A 16,025-nucleotide genomic window follows, 5' to 3' on the forward strand; every position below is an offset into this window, starting at 1 on the left:
TTCTAGTCTTATTTCTATTACTTATATTCTCTTTTCTGTTTTTTTAGCTTAATACCTATAATATTTTCCTTTAATTTCGCTAAACTAGATATACTTATTAATATTATTAAAGATAATAATAAAAATATTAAATATAATTTCACTAATTTTTCTAACTTTTCTGAATTCTCTTTTATTTTTCTACTTAATATTTATTTCTTTCTCTAAAAGCTTCTCTAGTTTATTTATATAATTTCTTATTTCCGATTTCTTTTTAATTCTTATTTCTAATTTCTATTTACTATTCTATTTGAAATTAAGGGTATTTCCTCTTTTAAATATCTTTTCCGGACTTAGAAATAAGCTTTTTTACTAAAACTAATACTTTCTTTATTCCGGTCTTTACTATAACTAAAAATAATATATAAATTAATAATATAACTTTATTTCCGAATATTAAAGTCTATTTCTAACTAAGATCTAACTTATACTATTTTAATATAATATTTCTTATTCTATTTCCTTTATTTCTTTTTCTTTTATAGTTAGCCTCTATTTCTACTATTTCTATATACTATACTAGTAACTATATCTTGCGGCTAACCTATATCTAAGTTATTAGATATATCAGAAATTAATATAAAATACTGAGATTAATACTTAGATATCCTTAATATTTTAGCTTTAAGCTTAAGATATTATAATAGCTCTTTTCTTTCCTAACTTACTAAGCTAATAATCTGCCTTATAGATACTTTTTAGAACTTTATAAAAGTATTACCTTAATTATAAAGTTTCTATTCTTCCTATATTACTTATTATAAAATATATAGAAAAGAAACTATAATAAAACAAAAACCTATATAAAGTATACTAGAATGCAAAATATAACTTAATAGTAAAATAATAAATTAAAAGTATAAATAGTAAAGTATAAATAGTATATAGTATATAAAAGCTTAATTAATTAAATACTTATAAAGAATTATTCTCTAAGTCTATAAAAAAACTAGCTTTCTTATATAATTTCCGCAAGTTATATATAAAAGGCTATAATCTTTACTATATAATCTAAACCTCAAAACTACTAAAATAATATAATTTTTAACGAGTATAGCCTGCTATACTATAATATTCTCTATCTATTTAGTAGACTCTAAAATATAGTTTTTATCTATTATTTAATATATAAGAGAAAGAGAAATAAGGTTATTTATAAGGGTATTAGTTATAGGGATAGTAGAAGTAAGGGCTATAGAAGTGGCTAGGAAGCTCTTAATAGAAGTAAAATAGAAATTAGAATAATATTTATCTCCTTTATTCGTTTTTACTAGTAAAGCTTTAAAGATATTACTTACTAGTTTATTTTTACTATTCTTTTTATTCTCTTTTTCTTTAAATTTAGTAATATACTATATATAAGTACTACTAAAGTATTTATTAAAATTACAGGTATTTTGGGATCTAAATTAGTAAATATTTCTATTCTTAAATCGAGCTTTCTTAGTCTTTTATTTCTCTAGTATATACTTTTATAAATAGTATTTAAGTCTCTTATATATAAAATATAACTTCAAAGTATAATTATTATAATTATAGAACTTAAAGTAGTTATTACGGGTTCCGAAATTATAGCTAGATCTATATTAATAATTTCCGGACAGATAGTAATTTAGAGAGTTTTAAGAATAGTATTTTTAATTAGTAAAGAGAATCTAGATATTAATCTATTATTTTTTCTTATAGATAATAATAAATAATTAGAGTTTATTAATAAGCTAGCCGAGATTATTAGAAAAGTCCGAGACTATATATTAATATATTAGTAAGCTTTAATAAGAGGTAATAATCTTATTATATAGGAATTTGGTATTTTATAAAATAGAAGTAAGGCTATATTATAATTTATATAGGTTATTAATTAGTATTTAAATAAGCTTAAATATTATCTTTTCAGAATTCTTTACTATTATAATTATTAAAATAATAGCGTTTTATTTATTTAAATTTTAATAATAGAAACCGGAACCTTTAAAGAAGCTATAAATATTTATATAGGCCTTTTTATATATATAGCTTAAGAGCTAGTTATTATAGAAATAGTTTTATACTAGTTCCTTTAATATAGTAGGAAAAGCTCTTACTAGTATAATAGGAATTTAATTATTATATAGATTTCGGACTATATATAGGTATTAGATATATAAGTAAAAGTAAAAGAAATAGAAAACTAAATAAGTAGAAGTAGTAATCTTAAAACTTTTAATACTAGTAATGAAATAATATAAATAGTTAAAAATAAGGGGCTCTAAAGATTAATATATTAGAAAGGCTAATTATATATATAAATAGAGGTCTTATATAATTCCTTAAATTAGTACTAGTATATCTAAAAAGCAGAATATATAATAATAGTTATAAAATAAGAAGAAAAAAACCCTACTATATAGCTTCCTTCTATTATTTATAATTATTCTCTAATTATAATAAAGAATATATTAAGCCTATATAAGTATAAAGCCTAATAAAACCTGGAAACTCAAATAGTTTCTAAAAGAACCTATAGCCTATACTTAAAACCCTTCCTACTTCTTCTATTTCTCTCTTTTTCCCTAAGAAAAGAATATAAATATAGTAATAATAGTTATAACGGAATTATATATATCTTTTATAACTAGTAGAAGATTATAATAAAAGGAAAAAGCTATACTCTAGTAGCTATAAAGAAATAATATTAGCTTTACTTCTTTCTATATCCGAGATATCTAACTCTTTCTTTCTTTTCTTTTTAAATAAATATTCTAATATAATATTCTTATTTTCTAGTTTTTTATATATTCTTAATTCTCTTGTTTTCTTTTTCTAAAGACACTACTATCTCTAATATAATAGAGCCAAATATCTTGCTTTCTAGCCTTTCTTCCCGTTTCATCTAATATTTCGTCTAATTCCTTTACTTCTTCTGTAATAGTACTATCTTTATATAAATTATCCGTAAATTACCTTTATATAACTATTTCTAAAAGAGGGAAACCCTGTAATAAATATTAGATAAACTTCTTTACTATAAAAAGACCTTTTTTCCTTATTTCTAATAACTTCTTTTTTCTTTTAATAATAATCTTAATCTTCTTTACTTTTTATCTATATCTAATATCTATATTCATTAATTATTATATCTGCCTTTTCTAGTACTATTGGATTCTCGGAAGCTAGAGAGATTAATAAATCTACTTCTAGCTATATTTCCTATAATATAATACCTAATATCTTTTTCCTAATAATAATTAAAGATAGTATTATCTAGCTAAATATATAGTAAGTATATCTCTAATTATTATTATATAATTTCCCACTTATAATTTTTCTCTTTAAATAGATCTTAAATTACTATTTTAATTACTTTACTATTTCTACTATTATTATTAGTTACTTTAAAAAGTTCTATTCTTCTAATACTCGAGATAATAATATTAATAAGCTTACTAATAGTAACTATATTTATTTCTATACTCAAGAACTTAAAGCTATAACTACTATAGGCTTTAGAGTTATATATACTAATATTTAAATCTATATAAGCTACTAAGAAAACAAGTCCCACTTTAATAAATACTACTAATATTACTTTCTTAGTTCTAGCTATAGTAAATATCTCTAGAAATATAACTCTTATAAATATTCTTTTTATATAACTTGCCTCTTCTTAATTCTACTTAGATTTAAGTACTAATAGTAGTAAATCCTAACTAGAAAAATAAGCCTTCAATTTCTTAGCCCCCTAAAATTCCTTCTTTACTAAGTTCTAGCTATTATAAAGATACGAGAATAGTAAATCTTATAGATAGTATAGTTCTAGATAAAGATAGTATATCTGAATATCCTCTTATTTATTATTACTAAAGGAAACTAGTATTTTAGTAGCGAAAATTAGTAGTTAGTATTAAGCTTTAAAATAATATTACTTATTAATTCTATATTTTCTCTCTAGCTTTATTAACTTTTCCTTATAAAATCCCGGATATAGCTATTATATATATAAATAAATGTCTTATAATTCTTTTTCTCTTTTTATTCTTCTCTAATTTTCTTTAACTAGTAATATAATATTTCCTTCTCTTTTCTAATTTCTGCTTTATTTAGCTTTCTTTCTTATAGTAATCTCTTATAAGATACTTTCTTTCTCTAGAAAATCGAACTCTTCTTTATATATATTAGATAATAGATATAAAACTATAATATTTGCAAAATTATTAAAACTATTAACTTTTTCTAAGTAAAGAGTATTTTATTACCTTTTTTCTAATATCTAATATTTCTTCCCTAATATTTAAGAATAGGCTATCAAGTATTATTTCTTTATTCCCTAGTTATTTATATATTTCTAATTCTTCTTTCTTTTTTCCTTAAAGAATTACCTATCTTTTTTATAGTAAGTTAAAAAAATATACTTCTAGCTTCTCTCTTTTATCTAATATTTATCTAATTTTCTTCTTTACTTTTTTCTAGAATAGCCTGTTCCCTTTCCTATATAACTCTTCTATATTATTTCCTGCTTCTTACTATATCTATTCCATTCTCTAACCCTTCTAAATTACTTCTTTTATAATATAATTCCTATATTCTCTTACTTTATTCTTCTTCCTATAATAACTTCTTTTTCTAATTACTTTTATTTATATCCGGCCTCTATATCTATTAACTATTCTTACTATTTCCTTACTATTTAAGCTCTTTTTCTTAATACCCTATTTACTATAGCTAACCCTAATAATACTCTCTCTATTATTTCACTAGCTTATAAGCTGCCTATAAAAGTAAATAATAGTATTATAATACTAAATAAATAAGTAGTATATCTCTTCTTATTTCTATATAATTTCTCTCTTATAATTTTCCTTTTCTAATAAATCTTGTCTTATATATTTATAGATCTTATTCTAGCCTCTAATACTTATTTTAAAGCTAACTATATTCTTTATAACTATAATAATAAGTATTTCTTTATAGATAGTAATTATAACTTATCTAATACTTAAGAACTTAGTATAATAGTTATATAGGGCTTTGGAATTAATTAACTTAATAATAAAGCCTATATAAAATACTAAGATATTATTAAGTTCTAATACTTTAAAGTTTACTACTAATGCCTTTTCTATACTAGTATTTACTCTAACTATTTCCGAATATATTATAAAAATAAATATTCTTTCTATATAACTTTCCTTTCCTAAATCCTACTCAAATTCAAGTTCTAATAGTAATAGATTCTAATTTCTAATTCTTATATACTAGTATCTAGTAAAAGCAACTCTTTTCTTTACTAAGTTCCGGCTATTATAAAGGTATAAGAGCTTCAAATATAGCTAATAGAATAGAGCTAAGTAAGAATATTACTTCTAACTACCTCCCGCTTTATTATTCTTAAGAATTTAGAATTATAGGTTAAGAAACTTATAATATCTTCTAATAATTAAATATATTAATCTTTTATTTATTAGTGCCCTTTATTAATTTTCTTCTATAAAATCCCATTTATAGCTATTATATATATAAATAAATACTTATATATTAATTCTAAATTCCTCTTTTTCCTTATTCTTTCTTAATTTTAGTTAACTAGTAATATAATATCTCTCTCTCTTTTCTAATTTTTTTATTATCCTTAAAACTTCCTAATTATAATAAAATATAAGAAATATTCTTCTATATAAAAGAAATACTTAATTTATATATAACCGCTCTTCTTAATAGCGCCTCTCTCTTGCTTTTCTTTATTCTTCTCTTTAAGGTCTAATAACTATTATAAAACTGGCTCTAGCCAAAATATAAGTTTAATTCCCTTCTCTTATAATCTCTTCCTCTCTTCTCTATTACTCTTACCAAATTATAATCTAGTTCTCCCGGTCCAAATTAATATTCTTCTTTTCTAAAATACTAATCTCTTTATCCGGAAATAGTATTTCCTTATAAGTACCAGATTTCCTTTAAACTAGGCTATAGATCCGCTCTAATATTTCTTTATTCCGGTAATATAAATTATATAAGGTCTCTAGAATAGTACTATAAAAGACAAACTTCTTAAAATAGCTTATAACTATAGTTTCTATTCGGAAAATACTATTTAGTTCTATAATTATAAAAGTACTAATTACCTAACTAGCCCTAAAGATCCTAAATAGTTCTTTCTAGTAGTAATAAAGCTTTAATAAATAGTTGTTTTCTAGTCTAGTATTATAAAAAAGAATAATATCTCTAATAGAGAAATATCTAGATAGTTTTAAAATATAGGTATTATTAAATATTTTCTTTCTATATTTCTAATAGTAATATATTACTAAGAATACTTTATTTAGGTCTATATTTCTTTACTTAAGCTATTATATATATATAGCAAGTAAGTCAGATATAAAAGAAACTTTATATTATAGTAATATATTTCAAGTTAGATAGTTTAGATCTATTAGTAAAAGACTTTCTTGACTTTCTTTAAAATAAAAAAATATATAACCGGTAATAACTTTAGTTATTATTTAATTAGCCTAAAGTATAGCTAGAAAATAGAAAACCCAATTATTAATACTATCTTTAGTAGCTTTAGTTAGAGTAGTAATTATAGGCTTATATTCTCTCTTAATTATTCTATTAACTAGAGAGTTAAAAGCGAAAATAATAATATAATAGATTCCGTATATTATTATAAGCTTTTTTATAATAGTATTATTATTCTCTGGTTCTCTATCTATAATTAGCTCTAGAAAAACTCTATATCTATAAATAATGTCTTTGAAAATAAACCGGGTAATTAATTAAGTATTAGTATTCTTTAGTACTTTCTTTTTAATTTACTTTAAGCCTTTCTTTCTAGCTAGTACTAGCCTGTTTTTACTCGAATATAAAGGTATATAAACTATATCTAAAGCTACTTTATACTATAATACTTATACCTAAATAGAATATAGCTTACTTTCTATTCTTATATAAGCTATAAGCTAATATTACTTATAATTTTTAATATATATTTTAATATCTTTATATTATTTATTTTACTAAAAACAGTCTATAATTTTGCGGAAAGTAGCCTCTCTAGGCTTATAATCCCTAACCTTATAAGCTATTATCTTAATATCTTCTTGCTTTGCCAGGGAATTAATAATTCTTCTAAATATATCTTAATTTTGCCAGAAAAGTATCTTATCTTATATAAGGAACTTAATAGTATTATTTTTAAATAACTAATATTTCATAGTACTTTATTCTACTAGCTAGATAAATATAGTAAGCTAGCAAGTATATTATTAGTAATATATAAAATAAAAGTCTATTTTAGGTTATTTCTCTATAATAATAATTAAATAAGAGTAGATATTCTAAATAAGTAATACCGAGCTAGAGATATAGATAAATATAATTCTTAAAGAGAATAATTAGGTATCTATAAAGTCTTTAATATCCTCTTCTTCCTCTTTCTTCTCTATTTCTAGAATTATATATAATTAGTATAATAAACCATTTGCTATTATATACTTTCTTTCTAATATATACTTAATATTAAAGTTAAATAGCCGAATTCAAGTAATCTATTTTATAAGTAATAATTCGGGTAAGTTTAAAGCAGTACTATTAAGCTATATAACTAGAATATTTATATTAGTTTCTAAGAGAAACTTTACTTTATAGAGCTAGTTATAATATTTCTTAAGTGCCTTTAAAACTCCCTTATATTTACGCTTTATAGTATTATAAGACGCCTTAACTCGACTCTAATAACCGCTCTTATATTATATAGGGTAGTACTTTCTATTATACTAGCCGATCTATATTAAGACTATACCCTATCTAATAAGACTAGTATTTATTATAAGAATAATTAATTCGGTATCTAGTAAGAAGTCTAATATAACTAATATAAGGGAAGAGATTAAAAGAGTTTTAAGAGTATTTATTATAAGCTAGTATTTATATATTTAGACAAATATCTAATTTTTCCAGAAAAGTTTATAAATAGAAGCTATAATCTTAATAAAGTAAGTAATTCAGATTTAATAATAAATATAAATACTAATAAAAGTACAGGCTTATATAATATCTTAAAAAGCCGGCTATTTCAGAATTTTAATAATTTTTATAGTTTCTAGTAGTTTTCTTTTAAAAGAATAGATATAACTAATAATTTAGATACTATCTATATATTACTATAATTTTGGGCCAGATATAATTAATCTAGTATACTCTAGTAATATAAGAATCTAGTTCAAGTTCTAAATATACTCTCGTATAAATCTTCGAATATTAGATAAATCTTTAGTATTATTATAAGTAGTAATAGAATTCCGGACTTTAATATTATTAAGATAAGCTATATAAACTAATAGTATTAAATCTCGGAGAATATAGTATATAATTCGAATAAACTAAGTAACTGAGTTTATATTTCCTTAGAGAATTCTAGTATAGTAAAGAAGCCTATATAAAGTTATAAATCCTGTTATATTCCTATATTTCTTAGCTAAAAGAAGTTAATTATAACTTGAGAAGTAATTTACTAAACTTGTAATTATATAGCTAGTAAAGTATTTCGAGAACTTGTTTATACTTAGGAATAAGTTAGTATTTCTAATAGTAACCTTATTTACTTATAAAGCTACTTATACTATATAATATTTAGAGGCCTTCTTCTTTCTTATTAGAAAGTAAGAATTCCGGTAAAGCCCGTTATAGTATTTAAAGATCCCTATATCTAGTTATTTCTATATAAGCTTATTAATTACTAGGGCTAATACCCTTAGTACTAAAAAGCTAAGTTCCTGCCAAGCTTTATATAAAATAGTATAAATCTCTAATAGCAAAGATACTTCTGGTTTTAATAGCCTTAAATAGCTAAAATCCCAAGCTAGAGCTCTTTCTTTATTATCTAATATTATAAATAATAAATCTCTCTTCTTATATAATAATTCCGGGCTAATTTTTAAGGCCTTTTTTCTTTTCTTTATTAAATATAAACCTGAAATAATATAAGAAAACTTTAGAATTAATTACTAAGAAAAGCATCTAATTCCCGATATACTAATATTCTTTTTCTTTTCTAGTATCTTCTTTTAATTATCTAGCTCTCTAGAAGCCAAGCTAGTACTCTCGCTTAAGTTTACTAGCCAAATTTTCTTTATAACAGGTTTATATAGCCTATTAACTAATACTACTAGAGAAAAACTTTACTATTATATAAAAGAATAAGTATTAAATTATAAAGAAATATAATAGTCTATATTTATATATAAAGAAATATTATAAGAGGTACTTACTAAAGGTTTCGGATTAAATATATATATAATTTCCTCCCGAACTTCTAAAGAAAAAACAAAAATATCTCCTAAAAGCTCTTTTCTTCCGGTTCTAATATTTTCTTTAGAACTCTCTAGTTATTTAAAGAAAAGATATTCTCTCGAATCCGGTTCCGCAAATCGGACGCTTTTATAACTTAGCTTATAGAAAACCTATTCTTTCTAGTATTAAAAATAGTTATATAAATAGCTTCTAATTAGATATACTTAATAATAAGGTTAGTTTATAGGATAAAGAATTACCCGAGAATAAGTTAATAATTAGCTTCTTTAATAAGGAAGATCTAGATATATAATAATATGCCTCTAACTTTAACTTAAATATTCTTATAAAGTTCTTTAAAAAAGTAATATTTCTTATTATAAGAGACTAAAGTTAAATAAGGGTTTCCTATAATTATAAAACTATAGTTATTTATAAGGCCTTAAGTTATAATATTAATTTCGGTATTAGTATTAATTATAGCCTTAACTTAAATAGCTTTATTAAAATATATACTAAGCTTAAATATAGATATTATATAATATAAATTCTCTTTACTTTCCTTTAGATTATAGGAAGTAATAGTAATACTAGGGCCTGGTTCTAATAAGTTATATTAAAGGCTCTGAAAAACTAGCTTTAGAAGAGCTAGAGAGTTTAATAAGAGCTCTCGAATTATAATACCTTCTATTTTTTAATTAAGAATCTTATTTAATAGTAGCTCTGGCTTAGCCTCTTCCTAAAGTTTATCTACTAGATATTAGACTCTCGAGCGAGAATTAGATAAAAAGCGAGTAAGGGCTATAGGCAAAGCTATAGGCTTAATAGTAAAATCCCTTAGAAAGATTAAATATATAAAGATAGGCTATAGCTAGTCTAGTATAAGACTATCTTATTAAGTCTTTTTTTCCTTCTTATTTATAGCTATAACAGGTATTTATTTCCTATTTTTAAGATATTATATTATAGTAATACCGGTTTCTTTCTCTTAATAATTCTTTAATATCTGGTACTAATTATAACTATTTTTTAGTCCTCTATATAACTTATTATTCTTCTTTTTCTCTGCCCTAGAGGCACTAACTATAACCTATCTGTCTTTATTATTAGTCTAGATAAAATCTCTTATTTTATTATCGGAATTCATATATAGGTTATATTCTTCTATAGCTAAAAAGAGAGAAGAGATCTTAGTTTCCGGACCAGAATAGATATTCTAATTTATATACTAAAAGTATAGCTTAAGTTATTATACTTTATTAACTTCGGAAGCAAATTAGAATATTATATCTCCCGAATCTATAGGGCTAGTATAGATCTAATTTACTTAATTAAAATATATAATTTCTGCTATATAAAGGGCTAGTACTTCCAGATATTAGACGAACTAGTAAAGAGAAAAGAAATACAAGAAATAATATCCAGTACTAGCTCCGGCTAGTCTTAGTAATTCTTGCTAGGAAATAGGCAGATAAGACTAAGGAAATTAAGCTATATTTAGAGAGGCGAATTCGGCAGATACTATTTATATATTCGAGTTAGATATATTACTATTTAAAAAAGATCCCTAAATACTATTAAAAGATAATACTAATACTTATATAGCTTAAATAAATTTAGCTATATCTAATACCAGAACTTTAGTATCTATAGGCTATATACTAATAGATAACGAGTAATAGTCTAGCTTTATATAAATAAAAATAAGGTAAATAAGATCTATTTCTATAATTATTTAAGCTTAAAGGCTATTAATAAAAATATTATAAGAATAAAAATAGTCTTAATAATAAGTTATTTCCTTATTAACTTAATCTAACTTATAATACTTTATAGCTATTAAGGTAAAAGCCTTGAAATTTATTATATAAGAGATATTAAGTTCTATATTATACTTCCAAATAATCTTCTTATAAAGGGGCAAGGAAATTTCTTTAAGGAATTAAAATACTTAAATATAGTCTTTAAGTAATTAATTATTTACTAAATACTAAGAAGAGAAAATATATTATTAATAGAACTTCTATAGGTTAACTCTATTAGTATAGTTCTTCTTTTTTAAGGCCTTTATAAATTCTCGGGTTTTTATTATTTAGTAAGTGTCCTTCTCTTAATACTTCTAATATAAAACAATTCTAAGGGCCGCCTAATTATTTAAAACTCACTCCGGTATTATATAAATATATTATATAATAATTATATAGTAATACTAGAAAAGGCAGGAAACTATAGCTAAACTAATAATATAGTAGTTTTAGTACTAGCTTTTATATTAGTTCAGGAACTTAGTAATATTAGGTTCTTAAAAATAAAATATTCTAAAAATAATAGCGGATAGTATTACCTATATAAAATATATAATTTAAGTTTTATTAATAGAGAGGTTTACTAGTACTATAGGCAAGGCCGGATTACTATTACCCTAGAAGCGAGTAATAATATTTATTTTGGTATTAGGAACTAAACTAGAGGAATTAATTATAATAAAGTTCAGATTATAAGTAAGAACTCATATAATAAAGAAAGTAAGTAATAATAGTAATAAATATAGTTCTATAATTAGAAGTAAGGTAATCTCGGTAATTTAAGTAATTAAAGTTAATAATATTATAAAGAGGAATAATAAGTTCTAATTTTATAGTAATTACTTAATTTTCTAGAAAAATTATAATATATAAGTAACTACCTTAATTCTAAGAACCGGTTCTAAAGCCTTAGTAAAGGAGCTTTCCGTATGAAATATATAAGATATAGATTATCTGGCTATCTATATAAAGAGTTATTAAATACAAGGTTTTTTACTATAAATTCCCGAAGCTATAACCTTAATATATACTAACTCTATACTAATTCCTTTAAAATAAGCTATTAACTTTCTAGTAAAAAGGGCTAATATAGAGGAATCTCCGTATCTTCTAATAATTATATATATATTATAAATAAGTATAATAAGAAGATTAGTAATTAAAAGATATAATAAAGGAAATGGTTTTGCAAGCTACTTTATTTATAAGATTAGTATAAAGAGATATATCTCTATAATTATAAATAGATAGAATTAATAGCTAACTAGCTAGTATTCTAACTTTAGAAAACTTATATAAGTAAAACTAAAACGTATAAATATAACTAAAAGTAACTATATTCTCAGGATCTAGAAAATGCCTATATAATTTAAAGATACCGGCTATTATAATTTGAATCTTTTCTGAGTTACTAATATAATAGAAATTTAATTATTATATGAATTTCAAACTATATATAAATATTAAATATATAAATAGAAGTAAAAGGAATAAAAAGCTAAATAAATAGAAGTAGTAATCTTAAGACTCTTAATACTAGTATCGAAATAATACAAATAGTTAAAAATAAGGAACTCCGAAAATTAATATATTAGAAAGGCTAATTATATATATAAATAAAGGTCTTATATAATTCTTTAAACTAGTGCTAGTATATCTAGAAAGCAGAATATATAATAGTAGTTACGGAATAAGAGAGAAAAAACCCTACTATACTAGTATCTTTTCTAGAAGCTTTATATATTAGTAAATATTAAGGAAAATAATAAGTTTATAATTAAAACTATTATTAGTTCTATTATATTTTTATATTTTAGAATATATCTTTACTACTTCCCTAATAAGCTTTCTAGTAGAAATAGTAGATACTAATTAATAGTAATTCGGGTTCGGTAATAATACTAGTAGTAGTAAAAATAAAAGTAGTAAATAGCCTTAATTTAGAAGAAATAGATAGATAGCTTAATTTCTTAACTAAAATTATTTAGTTCTCTTATATCTAGTTCTATTTAGAATAAGATAAACTAATATAATAAGTCCCTAAAGAAGATCTATTCTAATTAGACTATTATTAATAATATTAGCTTTATTTTATATACTCTTTATCTTTTTTCGGGTAAGATTAATAAAGAATTACGCAATAATAAGGTTTTTGTAATTCTATTTAATATAAATACTATTATACTAAAGTTGGGTTTAAAGATTTTATATAAGTATATAATTAATTAGATTATATACTATATTATTAAAGTTTTTAAAGTTATTCTAGAATAGATTCTATAAATTATTATTACTCTTCTTATATAAGATATACTAATATATCTTAGTAATTATATATTTCTAAAGTTTAGCCTTTATTATAGTTACCGGATTAATACTATTCTCTTATTTCTTAATTAGTTCCTTTTCCTTATTAGTATTTATACTAAACCGAGTTCAGGTTTTCTCTAGTATATATATATAATTCGTGGCAAGAAAAATTTAAAGATAAGGTAATTTATAGTAGGTTTATAGAAAGGGTTTAGTAGTAGAGATATCCAGATACCTGGTTTAGATACCAGATATTCAGTTTAGATATCTAGTTAAGATACTAGATACCTGGTTATTAAGATACCAGATATCTAATTATTGAGATACTAGATACCTGGTTTAGATACCAGATATCCAGATGCCTAGTAAGATATTAAGGGTATTAAAGTAAATATTTTACCCTTAAATATTTCGTCTGTAACAAGAAATTCAAGAAGTGAAATATTACGATTCCGGGAGGGTCTAAAGCTTAAAGAACTCGAATTTTAATAGTAAAATCGAAGTAGTAGTTAAAGAGCTTTAAGGGTATATATAGAGTATATATTCCGGAGAAAGAGTCCTATAAATACAAGTATTATATAAGTAGAAAAGATAGTTTCTAAGAAAGTAGTTTTAGGGCTAAAAGAAATTAGTTTTAAAAAATAATAGAAATTAAATAGATAGATGATGTGATATGTATAGGGTCGCACGTGACTTAAGGGCATGTAACGAACCTCGGATGTTGCAGGTGTCGATTAGGGAGATTAAAGGTTCTTCGACTTCACAACTAACTACTATTTATATTATAAGTATTAGGCTTATAAATTACTAATTATATATATGTTATCGGGGCCTCCTATTTAGAGGGGGCTTCCCTGGACTTTATAAGAGGGACAGAGATTAGTTCTATACTGAATTTGATACTATAGTTTTATAACTAACTAATTTATTCTATTATCTTATTGCCTACTAATAAACACCTTACAGATAATTAAATAGCTAATTGCTTATTAATTAGTAAGAGCTAGATATCTTCTCTATAGGCTACCGAATACTTTTATAAAGTTAATAAGTAGTTCTTTCCTTTAATATAGAATAGACTAGATTTGTTTTAGGCTACTAAATGCTTTTAGAACTAATCTAAAATCTTTTCTAATCTATATATATAAACTAATTAGTATCGGTTTACTAGTAATATATAGTACTATTATATAGTTATAGAATACTATTTATATAAGGTTAGTAAAGTTATTATTATTTAGAAGTAGGAATTATAGTATTATAGTATTAATATATAATTCCTAAATCTACTAAGCCTAAAAGAATCTAGTCTACTAGTTAAGTTACTAATAGAATACAAGGTTATATAACTATATCCCGTATCTTATATTTTATTACCTATATTCTATTACCTATATCCTGTATTCTATATTGTTATAATAAGGTAATATTATAGTAGTAGTAAAGAGCTTGAATTGAGCTAAAGGCTATCTGCCGGGCTAAAAGCACTAGCTATACGCTAAGCCACATATAGTGGCACTATATAACTAGTGCCACGTAATATATATCCCGTAACTATATATATAACTCTCAAAGAAATAGCTATACTAATAATTATATATTTAATATATTAATTATATATTTAATATATTAATTATATATTTAATATATTAATTATATATTTAATATATTAATTATTTTATTTATATTTTATTTATTTATTATTTTATAATATATATATTAATTAGCTCTTTTTTATTATAATTTAATATAGTACTTTTAGCTATTTAATTATTTAATTCTTTAGCTAATTAATTACTCTAATCTTTTAGGCTAATTAATTGCCCTAATCTTTTAGGCTAATTAACTGCCCTAATTCTTCGGTAATTAACTGCCCTAATCTTTTCGGCCGATTAATTACTCTTAATCTTTTGGCTAATTAACTACCTTTCTTATTTTCTTAATTAATAATATTTCTTTACTATAATTTAGTAAAGAAGAGGATATAGTTATTACTCAGAATTCAAATCTTTATTAGGCCAGGTCCTTATATAGTAACCTTGGCTAAGGAGAGTTAGGGCTAACTAAACGTATATACTTATAGTAGATATTAAAGGTTAAAAACCAGATTCGAAAATTGCTTGGTCTTCTAATCCTTATAGCTTTCCGTACTTAAGGCTCACATTATAGCAGAATTATATATTATATAGCTAGCCTTCCTATATTCGTATTGCCTCTATATCCCTCTTTCCTCCTTTATCTGGAAACCTTGACTTTTAAATTATAATAAGACTTAATTATTTAAAGCAGATTTATACCGTTAAATTACGTAAGTTACTCGAAGTCTTCCACTCTCTCATACCTTAAGTCCCACGTATCATTCTTTAAAACCGTTACATTACTCCACACACTTACTGTCCCATCTCCGGAGGTATAAGTTTCCTGCAACTCCACCTTCACAACCCCTCTTTTCACTTCCCTCGCACCCTCATCAACCTTCACCATCGACTTTATTCGAACCTTCTCGTCTACATTCGCCTGCGCGAGGCGTACCCCAACTTCCACAGTCTTTTTATCGTCCATCGCCACATCTGCCTCATCGTTGCTACTCCGGGGCACAATCCG

The 16,025-nt window shown here is 23.2% G+C and overlaps 1 protein-coding gene across 1 annotated transcript; it reads right to left on the reverse strand.

Annotated features, from left to right (window-relative positions):
* Positions 1–8,732: 8,732 nt before the first annotated feature.
* On the reverse strand, positions 8,733–8,954 carry K444DRAFT_541326 (uncharacterized protein; the record flags this gene model as incomplete). The annotated part of the gene is made up of 1 exon (XM_024875786.1): positions 8,733–8,954. A coding segment is annotated over one exon (222 nt), but the record flags the coding sequence as incomplete, so codon positions are not given.
* Positions 8,955–16,025: the final 7,071 nt, after the last annotated feature.

Source organism: Hyaloscypha bicolor (assembly GCF_002865645.1).
Source record: "Hyaloscypha bicolor E unplaced genomic scaffold K444scaffold_142, whole genome shotgun sequence".
In the NCBI taxonomy this organism is placed as follows: domain Eukaryota; kingdom Fungi; phylum Ascomycota; class Leotiomycetes; order Helotiales; family Hyaloscyphaceae; genus Hyaloscypha; species Hyaloscypha bicolor.